The following is a 14,380-nucleotide window of genomic DNA, read 5'->3' as shown; positions in this document are numbered from 1 at the left end:
GGAGAGTGATAGGGTTAGGCTGCGGGAGGGGAGTGGTAGGGTTAGGCTGTGAGATGGGTGAGTTAGGTTTAGGGGGAGAGTTAGGGTAAGGGTTATAATACGTACAAAAATCTGTCGGTATTCTGACCGTCAGGATCCCGTATTCAACCCCCTGATTCATAGTTGTATGCAAACCCAATGGTTTATGTACAATTCCAATGTTTTGCGTTCTGCGCATGCACAGGGTCTGTACTGCGCATTTGCAGAGCAGTGTCTGCGATAACGACTGCAGTGCCCCCTAAACCACAGCATAATTGACATTCTGCTGCCATTTGGGGGTGGGGATAGGGCAGCATCGGGCTGCATTCTTGAAAATGACGGCTCCGTTTTCAAGGCATGCTGAGGCCAGGGTCTGCGCCTTCCAACGTAGATTTCCTGGCCTCTGCAGCATGATTACACTGGACATCCTGAGTAACCTAAGGGCACAGCAGTGGATCACAGAAGCCGACAGGAGGTGTCTATTTACTCCTTCAGCTTTTGCATGTTGTAGCACAGCCGCTGTGTACGAGGAAGCAGCAGCTGTGCTATAGTGTACATCTCTGAATCAGGCCCATGGTTACTATAGGGCCGTGCACTTTAGTGCTTAACAAGGGCCTTTATCAGTAACTGTTGAAAAGTTTGTGATGCCATGACACAGGCTAAATACACTTTTAATTACGTTTTCTTTAAAATTGTTGTCTATTTGTTGATGGTACGCTTGCTGTTATCATTGTGAGTTGCCGTCTGTATTCAAGGTGTTACATTGATGACGGATTCTGCTTATGCCATGAAACCTCTGATCTGCAAATTGATACTAATAAAAGAAGAAAAATCGTCGCCACTATCCTAAAATTTGTCACAAATGTGATGCAAGAAGAAACCAGCGCACTGAGCAGAAGGTGAGATTTGCTTTCTGTTTGTTTAAGGAGAGCTAAAATATTTGTGTTTGTGTTTTTGTTTTCTGCTAAGTGCAAAGGATAAGGGGAATGCATGTACTGCCTCAAAGTGGAGCTAAACCTCAAAATTATTTTAGTTACCGTTTTAAAGCCTACACTTGAGGTTCCCTGTACTGTATGTAAAGGAAGGATGCTGCTTGTATTTTATGACACTGCGTAAGAGCTGATGGAAGGTGTAATAATCAGTGAACTCTAAATAACACAAGAAAGAAAGAACTGCGCTGTCTGTTTCACCTAAAGACGTGACAATGGAAAATATTGTGTGTTCACAAATACTGTTGAAATGCAGCAATCATAAAAATCAGAACTCACCTGATATATATAGAGTAAAGAACAATGTGGAAGGTAGCACAATCTACATAGCATTGGAAGTGAACATCAACAATCTCACACAGTGGCAGATGTAAATATAATAGTGAATTTATTCACATAATACACAAAAAAAGGGGGTCTCATGAAGAAACCATGATTAAAATAATAATATATAATGAATGAAAAATAATAATAAAAAATGGGTCTTCCAATAATCAATAACTCCAAGCGATAAAATATAAGGTGTACATGTGTCCCGGGATTTAGTTTGATTGAAAAAAACACACTGGAAAAAAAAAATATTTTGTAGCCTAACCTGCAGGTAGGTGAATGCCGTGTATGGTGTCCAATAGGTTGCAAAGCCCTTTTAACAGGTGGTATCCTACTACATACTACTGATTACTCGGTCTGGAAAAATAAGCAATGAAAAAATACATAAAACATATACTGTATCTGAAAATGAGTGCCTAGAAAGATGGTGGTACATGATGAATATTGATCTAAAAGAATGCTCTCTCAATAATGATATACAGAATACACAATACAATGAAAGTAAATAATGAATAGATAATAAGGATGTCAATATAATAATATAATAGTTATGTACTGTATATAGAGTATGAGTTAAAAAAAATATATATATACCTAAATGGGGTATGAGAATGATGTTTCAGAAAGTAATATAGGTAATCAGTTGACCTACAGTGAGGGATATATGTAGAGGAGGTGAGGGCTTTGCAACGTATTGGACACCATACACGGCATTCACCTACCTGCAGGTTAGGCTACAAAATCCTTTTTTATTCCAGTGTTTTTTTTTTTCAATCCAACCAAATCCTGGGAGACATGTACACCTTATATTTTATCTCTTGGACTTATTGATTATTGGAAGACCCATTTTTTATTATTATTTTTTATTGTCGGGACATTGTTCACTTTTTTTGCATTCATTATATATTTTTATTTTAATCATGGTTTTTTCATGAGACCCCCTTTTTTATTGTGTATTATGTGAATAAATTCACCATTCTGTTTACATCTGCCACTGTGTGAGATTGCATATTTGCACCATAATAATCAATGAAATACATGTGTATAAGAGGTTCATGTCATACAAGCTATTATCGTTCCTCATCAATAGCTTTGAGTAAGGAATAATATTTAATTGCTATAGAATAAACCTGTATATAAGCACCGAGGCTGCAGACGCCCACCCCACCCCCCTCTTTTTATCTCTTCTCATCTCCTTCATTCCTTGTTCTCTCTCTCTCTCTCTCTCTCTCTCTCTCTCTCTCTCTCTCTCTCTCTATGTTGGTGCTAGAGAGGGCACTCTTACAATTATCCATACTCTGAAAGGAATGCACACCATCTTCCTACCTCCTTCTCACGGACAGTGCTTACTTTTACACCCCTTTAATGTACTATGTTTCATTTGTTACTAAGCTATAATAGGGAGAGTGTCACATTTAGGGTTTTCAGATTCGAGTCATAACCTGTGGTTTGGGCTGACGAGTAACAGTGGAATAGTGGTGTTTGAATCAGAGGTCTACTCATGGGTGAGACCCATGTGGTGAATGCTTGGTGCCTTCAGAGAGGTCAGTGACTCCTGGAAGGCTCCCGGTCTGTCCCTGGTACCAATTGAGTAGACTCAACCCCTTACCCTGAATATAGGGATAAGGGGCCGGAACCAGTGTTTGAGAATTCTGGGAACAGAGCAGTGTGTAATACAGGTAATCTGTAGCTCGCCTGGAATCTGCTAACATATGATGCAAGCTGATTACCAGAGCTAGGTTACTGGAGCCTATACCCTCATACAGGAGTCTAGGTCCAGTCCCCAGCAACCGGAGTGAATGCTGAAGCACAAACCCCAACACTCTAAGAAAAGACACGCAGGGCAACAACCACCAATGATAGTGGTACCGATGATATAGTAAGTAGAGAGTATCAGAGTAGGTCAAGAGCTGTGATGCTGAGTATAAACAATGCAATGGCAGAGCAGAAGGTTAATATGAAGTACAGTGAAAGGAAAGTCCACTTCAACCCGCAATAAGCAGGAAAATTGTACTCAGGGGACTTGATTGTAGTCAAGATCTCTGTAGGCTGAAGATTTGGCACTTGGAAGTGCTAGGAAAGTCTATATAACACACACAGGAGACTTCAAACTACTATGCAGGCTGGACATAAAGGATAGCTCACAGGCTTGGACCGCACTGGAACAGGATAGGAACCAGAGGTTGCAGAAGTAGAACAGGACTGGAACCATAGACTTGAACCGTACTGGGACCAGAGATAACAGCAGCATAACCAGAGTGGAACCCGAGACTTGAAATTGGAATGGGACAGAAGAAAACAGCAGCTGAGCAGGAGTGAAACTGGGGGCTTGAGCCGTAAAGAACAGCAGCTGAGCTGGAGGATGGAACTGGAATGGGACCGGAGAGGACAGCAGCTAAGCCGGACTGGAACCAGTGTTTGAACCCAAGCTGGTAGGGTGCAAACTGGAAGCAGGACACAACACAATCCTGCAGAGTGGATGGAGCAGACTCGGATGCAGTGGCTTGCAGGAATCCAGTAGGAAGCAGTGCAGATTCAGGCAGTGTATCAGAGGTAGTACCTACTCAATACTGAGTGAGATCACAGGGAGGTAAAACAATAACCAAAGGAGTATTGAACCATATTGTTCTGACAATGTACTAGTGGCAAGTGCTAGCTTAAATAGAGCGCTTTTGTCATGGATAGGAGGAGGCAGTCATGTGAGCGCAGCAGACAGGTGTAGACTGGATACTAATGCTCATATTATCAAAGTCAACATGGCTGAGCCCATGACTCTCAGGAATGGAGTGACAGCATTCTGGGACAGTGTGACCCACTTTAATAAAGCACAGCTGGACAAGGTAAGCCTGATTCAGAGCCGGACGCTATTTGCTCTCGCTCGTTCAGAAAAAAGGGGTGGCTATTCAAATGAACCGTTCGTTCTTTGCGGTCTGTTCACGCCTCTATGTCTGAACGAGCGAACAAAACTTGCGGTCGTAATTTTGAAAAATACGCCCCCTGGCCGCTCGCATCATACGTCATGTCCGCTATTTAATAGATTAATCGAGTACATCGAACAGCGTATGAACTGCTCGCTATTCTTGTGGCTGGTTTTTTCAACCGCTATTTTGCGAGCAGTTCGGAGTAAAAAAAAACCAAGTGACGTGGTCAATGACGCTGCTGTATTAATTATGCACTCCCTTAAAACGCCCGTTTTGTCCTTTAAGCACACCTGCGTTCTGATCTCCTCTCCCCGTTTTCAAGCACCTTCCCCTGTTACCACCCACATACGCCTCATTCTGTCACTCAAAATAGCAGGCATTCGCTATTTAGCGAACAAACGATTTTCGGCCGCACTGACTGGTTCGCGCATGCGTATTACAAACCGTACGCATGCGCAGATGTGCGAACATCGCTCGGAACGAGCGAACGGCCACTTACGAGCGACTCTGAATGAGACCCTAAGTCCTCGTTTTGTGAAAGAGAGCATGGAACTTACCCCATTTGCAAAACATTCAGTGATGCTGTCCTCTGGCTTTAATGAAATTAGAAGATTTTATATAATGCTCAATGTTTTCAGCATTATATAAAAAACAGAAACCGAATAACATGCTGGACTTTGTCAATTAACTCATGCAGGTTTCTTGTTGAGTAGACGTATACTTTAATTAGATTTCCTGTGGTTGGTGGGGGTAGTGGAAGTGACATTCTTACAGGTCTGCAGACCTGACACATGGTTGTTCAGTTCTTTTAGTGCCAAATGACCAGGGATAGGTGATGAAGGACATGGTTTTGTGTTGAAGCAGTTCAGGTGACTCCTGGTGAAGCTTAATATAGATGGCTGAGGAAAAATCTTACTGGTTAAACTTCTTCTGTTTTATACATGAGAAGGTGTGATCCCTTTTGTTCCTCATCTCCCTCAGCATACAGTATGTTGTCTTTTCTGAATATCCTCTGATCACCTACAGCAAGGGTGGGGAACATTTTTTCTGCTGAGGGCCATTTTGATATACAGTATATAACATATTCGCGGGCCGGTACAGGACATGACCCCTCCGTGTGACTTCACACGAGGGTGGGGTCACAATCGCCGGTGATTACAAAGGATGCTCCTGGGAGCTGTAAGGGCAGCAGTGTGACCATCTGCAGCGTCCTGCGTAGATTCTGGCTACAGGGTGCCATTCTAGGCACTCTGCTAGCCAGATGAGGCTAGCAGAAAAAAGTTCAGAGGGCTGGACCAAATGATTCCGCGGGCATTATACGGCCCCCGGGCCTGAGGTTCCCCATCCCTGACTACAGTATGGTGGGATAATTTTAGATTAAATTGTCATATGTGATGGCAATTCAAGCAAGCCATTACACCCGACATGACTTTGCAGCAGAGTTTATGTGATTGATTTTTTGGCTATATTATATATTATGCTTCACTGACAATATACTGGATGCTGTGTATGCTTAAGACCATAACATAAGGGTGTTTTTGCTGTTTAATATTGGAAACTGTATTGCTTGTGGATAGTAGTCATGCCATGATGATCAATAAAACAAAATTTGTAATAGTGGGGTGACTCCACTATTACTATTCCAATGCTATTCAGCACACTAAATAATAAATTGTCATAAAGTACCCACAGCAGGTGAAAGAAGTGATACTGCAGCTTTCCAACTATAATAAATGAACCATAATATACAATAGTATATGAAATCACTGCGCTGGTGTACTTAATTCAAATAAATTTATAATACATTTTACAGTGTTAGCGTGCTCCCGATTAATGGAGTAAGGCTCAATTATAAAATAATAGTACACTGCTAAACACAGCTTATATTTGACCATCAAATATTTTTCACATAAATCCGTCAATACTAGGTAGTTGTGCTGCATTTGGTTAATACATACTTCACTGGAAGTAGTATACTGTAATTGAGCACACAGTTAATCAGGGACGTACTGGGGCTGTAGTTCAGCCGTGGCAGTATGCGCCTTAGACGCGAGCGCTCAGGAAGAGGGTGTTCCGCGAGTACGGGGGCTTGGCCTCGCGGCACACCCCCATCTCTTCCCGGCCCATCACTGCCGTGACGGCCCTTCCATCCCCCTGAGCAGCGCGCATAACCTGTATCCGGCGCAGTGGAGGGCGTTGACACTTCCTCCCTCCTCGAGCTGACTCTGAGGCCATCGGCCCTTCTGGCATTTACCAGAAGTGCTCGATGGCCATTCCAGCCCTGCAGTTAATGTATGGTGACTTGGACTATACACTTCTACCCTCTGTTGCTGTTTGCCGGATCATGTATCACTGAATGGAAACAATTGTGGTTGTATTGATGCTGTGATTACTGTGTATACAGTGGGGGCAAATAACATTTCACTTATCGCATCTCCCTCTTTTTTGCTGTTATTATTTTAGACTTTGTGAACATGCAGATTTTTCCAACAAAATTTTGCTTCCATCCTTTATTGTTGGACTCTTTTGGCCTGAAACCAGGACTATGACACTATTAACCAAGAATATGAGTGTGTTGACAGATCTTGTAATAATGTGTCAAAAGAAGAGAGATCATACAGATAGTGTAAGTAATATAATCATTCTACTATTTGAAAATCTGAACTTTTCTTGTTTTGTCATTGGCCAGAAGGCTATAACCCTTTAAAAATCTGATATGTATCTTACTCACCTCATTGGCTGATGTTTAGATATTGGCCAAGGGACTCTAATGTCAGATTTGGGCAACCTTTGACTCTCGAGCTGCTGTGGAACTTCAAGTCCCACAATGCTAGAGGCTGGCAGAGCCTGTTGGAACAGATAGATCCAACTGGTTCTGCCAGATACATTGTTCATGTGTGAAGTTTCTGAGAACATTTTGTCTGAATCTGAGTTAAGAGCAAATAAAGAAAAAAATGGAACAAACAAGGAGCAGTTTGCTGAAAACAAAAAAAGGGGGGACAGGTTCCAAAGGCACAAAAAAAAAAAAACAAGCATTGCTAAGGATTACAAAAAACAGCAGTTTGTAAATAGTCGGCGCTCAGATTGTCCAATAATGTGTGTGTGTGTGTATAATATATATAATTTATTTTTATTTATTTTTTAAATTTCACCAAAGTCTGGTGAAGTAATAGGTACACTGGATTTTTCAATATGCAGACCTTTTGCAGGAAATGCCAGTTTCCAGTTACTGAGAAGGTTATATCCCAATATGTCCTCAGGGATCATGAAAAAAAAATACAAAAAAAATGGCGTAAAGTTGAAGTGAATTTCCACTCTCTGTGCACATATAAAGTAAAAAAAACTTTTTTTCCTTAAAGTTGCCCAAATTCCAGAAAGGAATTTGTTTATTGCTTCCCCAATAAACCGAAACAGCCAAAATGGGTGAAGTAAATTAGCCACTTGGATGCTTACACAAATGCTTACATCAGACTGTTTGGAAACATCATATAAAGGTATCTATCCACCTGTCTGAAAACTCGTGTAGTTAGTGATTCCCTCAGGCAAGAGAGAAATAAAGATCTGATTTTACAGAATGTCAAAAACTCCAAACTCTTTATAGTGAAACTAAAAAACATATTAGGATTTTCAATACCCGACAGAAATGTAAAGTCACATATTAGTGGGAGAGAAGGAACCCGGGTAATCCCTTCAGTGGGCTGGAACGGACTCCTGGACAGATTAGGAAACCTCCTTGCCGTTAGACCGACATGATACTACAATAAAGTTTAAATCTTATTCTAAAACACTGGAAGTTGCCAACTTCCTGATTTTGGTCACTTTGTACATGTCAAATACAGTTATTGAGGTCCATTTGCTACTGGAACAAACCATGTTGCAATGCAAGGAGTGCAAATGCATTTATGTTTTTTACATGCAGGGAAAGTACTGACTGCTTTTGCTAGCAGCGAACAGTTACTTGGCAGCTTTGTTTTTATATGGAAAGTTCGAAGTAAGCTTGGACACACTACTTACTAATTTTTTTTTTCACATTTTGGATCTGCTCCACCTGCATTGCTAATGTGCAAATTGCTCCTTTATTTGCTTCTAACTCAGAATCGGGCTGTTATGATGGTAGTAAAAGAGCAAATGAAATCTCCTTCTCACTCTTTGTTTCAGAAGGTACAATCCTGTTAACCTTTTATATATGGGTAGTAACATGGCATGAATGGGTAGCAATGACTAATGCATACAAACAATAATGACAAGGGGTGAGAAAAGCATTTAAGCAAAGGTAACATACAAGAGTCTAGGTGGGAAAGCCTCCAGAAATGGGCAAGCAGTGTGAACAAATACCTCATGTCCTTAAGGCAGGTAATATTAATGGTTGGGAAATATTGGGGCTCTCTCAATCCTATTTTGCATCTGTCACTCTGTACAGTAAAATAAACAGGCATATCGGTACTTGTGTACTTTACAGACTCATTCCCAATGAATGTTTTAAATGGTACTTGTGTACTTTACGTACACATACCGAAAGTTGTCCCCACCTAAAGAAGAAAGTTGTCCCCTCGCAGGCTCGTTGCGCTCGCCACACTTCAGGCTCAGTGGCTCGCTACGCTCGCCACATGGTTATATTGCCCCTCTATGCCCACTTGGATGGTAGGGAATGACGCTGGACACTGGGAATGACGCTGGATGACGTCAGGGTCCTCTCCGTGAAGGGGATTTAGACATTACCATGATTGATAATAATAATGAGTGTAGGACACTTGGGTTCTCTCAGCAATGAGTCCGTAAAGTACACAAGTACCGGCATATCATATTCCTATTACTGTTTGTTGTGACTTCATTGTCTTATTTTATCTTTGTAAAAGGCATTGTCCCAAGAGATGTCAGCGTATTTGAATGGGATGCTTGCTGCTGCTGTGGAATATTGGATACTCCTTGGCTTCTATCTAAATAAAAATTTGCTACATCATGTAGCCAATGATTATGTATTCTACATCTGTGTTTCATGTGCAGGTATTGTAATGTTGTAAATATTATTCAAAAGAGTATAGTGATAAAATGTTCACCCAATTACAAATTGTTTAAAACAGCAATCCCATGAAGAAAAAAATATTTTTGTTTTCTTTTTAAAATAACTTATATCATTGTGGCAGACTAAAAGTAGAATATTGGTATTTACCATTTTCCTTATGTTTCTTTTTTCTTTAATCTGGTAATAATGACTGATAATTATGCACAATGTCATGTAACAACCATGGTAGCCACAGTCACAAGGAACTTCATGTAGTAGAGAGGCTTTTGAACACAAATCTGAGCTCAGTCTGTGCTGTGCAGTCATCCTCCTTTCATTTTCTCCCACATCTGCCTCATGCTGGGAGTCTGTGAACATTTGTGTGACTGGCAACCATGCTCACCTACCCTCCCGAGAGATCTTGAAAAGGAGATAATTATTTGTAGGAGGGAAACTAAGATTATCAGTGTACATTTTAAGTTGCTAATTAAAGAAAAGAAAAAACAAAGTGGGATTGCTACTTAAAAATGGATGATTTCTGTGTTTTCAAAGTTTTACAGCTGAATTATAGTGTGTTCACAGTACAGAACTGGAGAAGAGCCTTTCATATCAGTACTGTGATAATACCTTGATTTTAAGACTTAGCCCGGATTCTCTTTTACCCATTAGCCACGCAACTGCCATGGTTGCATGGGACAAGACCGCAGCCAGCTGTGGTTCAACTGACACTGTCGCATCCCATGTCCGCAACGTCCTACGGCTTTTAAGGAGGAAATCTATTTTACACATTTGCAGAACAGATTTCCTCCTGCTCGTCTGTTCCCCCTGCATCACTGATTCCCATTACTGCCAGAGTTACACCCCAGAATGCTGTGCAAATGGCATTCTGGAGCGCATGGGGCGGGGAAAAATGTGCAGAAATTAGTTCCTCCCTGAACATTATTTGGTTGATCCTCTGCAAGTGATCAGCTTTAACAGGGGAAACTGATTATCAGTCCCCCCTGATCTACGCTCCACTGCGCTCTACATGTGGGGGAGGGTTAATGCCTCATGGTGTTAGGGGCAATACAAACGTTGTGGGGGGTCTATTGGCACTAAGGGTTGGAGCTGGGTGGCATGGAGGGTTTTTAAAATTGTTAAAAAATAACGCTGTCACTGAGGGTGGAGGGAGGAGGTGTGCAAGAACATAGATCTTTTTAGCTGGCTTTGAAAGCAGTTACACAAATGGGGAACTATTACCACTAGGGGGCGTGGGGGTTAATGCTAATGGAGAGCAATTGTAACTGGCGGGGGTTCTATTGCCAATAGGAGTGGGAGGTAATTTTACAATGGGGGCCTCTGAACATAGGTGGTGCGAGACACCACCTAGGTTTATTTTATTTTTCAATAAAATATTAAAATATATTTGAAAAAATTATTTCAAAACTTTATTAAATAAATGGAAAGAAAACTATTTCTGACCAGTTTTGGGGGGAAAAATGGTTTACTGCCAAGGGTGAGTGTAAGTTGAGGTCAAGTGCAGTTAACGGGAAAATAACTCTTTCATAAAAAGGTGCGTCTGTTTAGTTATTGACTGATGATCATTTAAGCTGATTTTCTTCTTCAGGGTCCATGTGAAGACCTTGGGGTGTAGGTGATGGAACTGAATCCGGGCACCACGCAGTTAAAAGCTTTCAGTTCCTAGGATGCACTGGTCCACTCTCCCTATGCCCCTGAGCCAGAGGCACCTCAGTTTCGTTGGTGACCGGCTGGAGTCGGGTCACCATTACACGGGCTGCTTAGGCCGCCCTTAAGCTTGTTATTTTTATCATTTATTTTGTTTGACTTCTGCTAGAGCGCGCAGCAGCAGACTGTCTGTGGGACGTCTGCGCTGCCGCTCCGTCACCCCTCCGGAGCCGTCACGCCAGTACTGATCTGGGGATCTCGGCGGGCATTCTGGGGGTCAGCGCTAGCCAAGGCCCCCGCGGAGGACCCAGACTGCAGCCGGACATAAGGGGACAGGTAAAGCGGGTCACCGCGAGCAAAGGCAGTCTATATCTCCGGTCTCAGGGGACAGACCGGAGGTCGCTCGGTGTGGACACAGGCTCTAGTCACCACGATCCACTAGACCACCAGGGACATTATGTGCGGCAACCAGCATCCTAGGGGTTAACAACAGCTTCTCCGTCTTAGCGGCTCCTGCCCTCAGCTGAGCTCTCTGAGCTGCTTTCCTTCTCTGACCACTCCCCCTCTGAGGTCTCCTGCGGCCATTTTCTTCAGTGGTGCAGTCACAGCTCACTCAGGACAGCGTGTGGTCAGGTCCCCCTACATACCTCTCCCTTGGGTTAGTGTATGTAGCATTATAGCCTACCAGACATTGAGTCTGTGTAGTTGATGGTAGTGCCAATTTCCAGTGTGAATTCTGCATTGTATGTGACTTATGCTAGCGCTGCCTGTCTGTGTCTTTTTTTCCTAACTGTCAGCATATAGATCTATACCTTTCCTCTCATCTGCCCTAATTCAGGTTTAGTTAGGCTTGTTCCTATACCTCACCTATATTAAAAGATAATATTTGTGAGGTCTGTCACATACTGTTGTGTGCTGAACTGTGCCATATTTAGGCAAAGGTTCCTGCAGCTTACCCAGGTATTAGACAGGACCAGTGGTTAGTATATCTAGGCAGTGGGCTTCTGCAGCTTATCCAAGCATCAGTGAGGACCAGGGTTGTGTTCTCAGACTAGTATTCTATATACTGATTGCACTATACCCAGTGCCATATTGTGTGTCAGACATGTCTGACAAGGGTAACAAACACACTTCTGCACCCATTCTGCTATCTTGCAAGTTACGTGCTGCAGGTTTAAGTGAGGAGGATTTGGTTCGGGAGGGATTATGTGTGAAGTGTTATAACCCTCCAGTCACTTCATACCCCTCAACAACGGTACAGGAACCACCTTGGGCTGTCTTTTCTCAGGTCCTGGCCTCCATTGCGGGACGCCTGACGGTCCCTGTTGTTTTTCCCAGATGGGGTTACCTCAGCAGACCATTATGCCCTCTCAGGGTCTGTCTCAGATTATGCAAACTACTCCTGTACCTCAGCAGTCTGTCATTCCTTTACAGGGATTACCACAGGCTATGCATCCACCATGGGTAGATGCTTTCTCTACTTCAGTACAGAACCTGGCAACTTCCTCTACTGCCCTTCAGTCTATATTGTAGCTAAGGGTCCTGTGGTGTCATCTCAGTCCACTCAATCCTGAGTCTGAGATGTCATCTGACGATGGAGAGATTGCTGATGCCTCTAACCCCGACTCACCTCTACAAGAGGCGGAGACTAGGTCAAATATTAATATTCCTGCCTTGGTGCGTGATGTCAGATCCATATTGGTAATAGAGGATGACGAGCCAGCCCCTCAGTCCAAACACCCTCAGTTTCAACAGGTCAAGGTGACTTCGGCAGTATTCCCTCTATCAGATCAACTAGTGGATCACATGGCTGCTGCCTGGCAATCACCAGGTAAGAGGTATCAGCCTCAAACGCGTTTGGCCTCATGTTACCCAATTCCTGAGGCTCATTGTAAAAAATGGGAATCACTCCCGGCGATGGTTTCTCATGTTACACGTTTAATAAAAAGTGTTACACTGCCTATGCCTTCCATTTCTTCCTTAAAAGATCCTACGGATAGGAAGGTGGAAACTTGCCTCAAATCGATATACTTTCTTTCAGGAGCTGTTGCCCATCTGTCCATGGCCATCCCATGGATAGCTAAAGCTATAGAGAGCTGGGCCCGAGCTGCACTTGAGGACTCATTCCGCCCCGAAGCTCCTGAGAATCGGTGTCATTGGTTGGCCACATTAGGGATGCAGCTGCATATATTGGTGAGGCTGCTCTGGATGCTAGTCTGCTGACCTCCAAAGCCCTGTGGCTGTGCTCTTGAAGGGCGGATGCTGATTCTAAGACAGGCCTGGAAGCCTTACTGTATTCAGGACGCATACCTACATGTCCCTATAACGCTTTCTTCACCAGCGTTATCTCCGGTTTGCTATACTACAGCAACACTTCCAGTTCAGGGCGCTACCCTTTGGCCTGTCCACAGCTCCAAGGGTGTTTACTAAAGATGGCTATCATGGCGGCCCATCTGCGGAATCAGGGTATCCGGATACTACCATACCTGGACGACCTCCTCCTGTTGGCGGGTTCTCCAGAAGTGCTTCGCCACCACCTGCAACTGACAATTGCCTTTCTACAAGCACACGGGTGGTTAATCAATTGGAAAACGTCCCTGAATCCCTCACGGAGGATGATTCATCTGGAGGCCCTACTGGATTCTCAACAGCAGAGAATCTTTCTGACTTCGGACAAGATCTGCGTATTACAACTACGAGTACGTAGAAGCCTCCACACTCGCCGGGTGTCAATACACTCAGCGATGCAGGTTCTGGGATCCATGGTGTCCACCTTCGACATGTTGGAATACTGTATGCTCAATTTTGTTCCAGGCCACTGCAGGGGCTGATCCTCTCCAGATGGAATGGATTGCCCCACCGGATCAAAGCTCAGACAATAGTGCTCACTCTGGAGGTGCGTCTGTCTCTGTCTTGGTGGCTACTGATGTCTCATCTAACCAAGGGTTGCCCCTTTTGGATCCTGGACTGGGTACTCCTAACAACGGACGCCAGTCTCCGGGGCTGGGGCGCAGTGACCGTTCCGCACTCTTTTCAGGGTCGTTGGACAGCAGTCGAGGCAACCCTTCCAATCAACATATAGGAACTTCAGGCTGTGTACAGGGCCATCCAGTTGGCCAAACACATAGAGGAATGGTCTCTTCACCAAGAGGTGTTTAAATTCCTAGTGAACAAATGGGGCCTCCCAGAGATCGACCTCATGGCCTGCCGACACAATCACAAATTACCAGTGTACGGGTCCAGAACTAGAGATGCTGAGGCAACCTTGGTGGACACTCTGTCAGTGAAGTGGACCTTCCAGTTTGCGTACCTTCTTCCTCCAGTCTCCCTTCTTCCTCGAGGTCTTTGGAAGTTCAAACAAGACGGAGGCGCTGTCCTGCTGGTGGCTCCATCTTGGCCCAGACATCATTTGTACTCAGATCTTCGGAGTCTCTCCATCGACACTCCGTTCCTGC

At 43.6% G+C, this 14,380-nt stretch overlaps 1 protein-coding gene across 2 annotated transcripts in view; it reads left to right on the top strand.

The window, feature by feature from the left end:
- Positions 1-14,380, top strand: part of SLF1 (SMC5/6 complex localization factor 1) — a 168,460-nt gene that overhangs the window by 119,486 nt on the left and 34,594 nt on the right. For both annotated transcript variants that reach the window (XM_088444687.1, XM_088444686.1), the window contains exons 10-12: positions 774-917; positions 6,722-6,884; positions 9,115-9,262. In XM_088444687.1, coding sequence (XP_088300813.1) covers positions 774-917; positions 6,722-6,884; positions 9,115-9,262 — 455 coding nt within the window. The remainder of the gene's footprint in view (positions 1-773; positions 918-6,721; positions 6,885-9,114; positions 9,263-14,380) is intronic.

This window comes from Taudactylus pleione, unplaced genomic scaffold (genome assembly GCF_031769625.1).
Source record: "Taudactylus pleione unplaced genomic scaffold, aTauple2 ptg000370l, whole genome shotgun sequence".
NCBI lineage: Eukaryota > Metazoa > Chordata > Amphibia > Anura > Myobatrachidae > Taudactylus > Taudactylus pleione.
The sequence above is the reverse complement of the archived record's forward strand: the minus strand, read 5'-3'. Positions and strand labels throughout refer to the sequence as shown.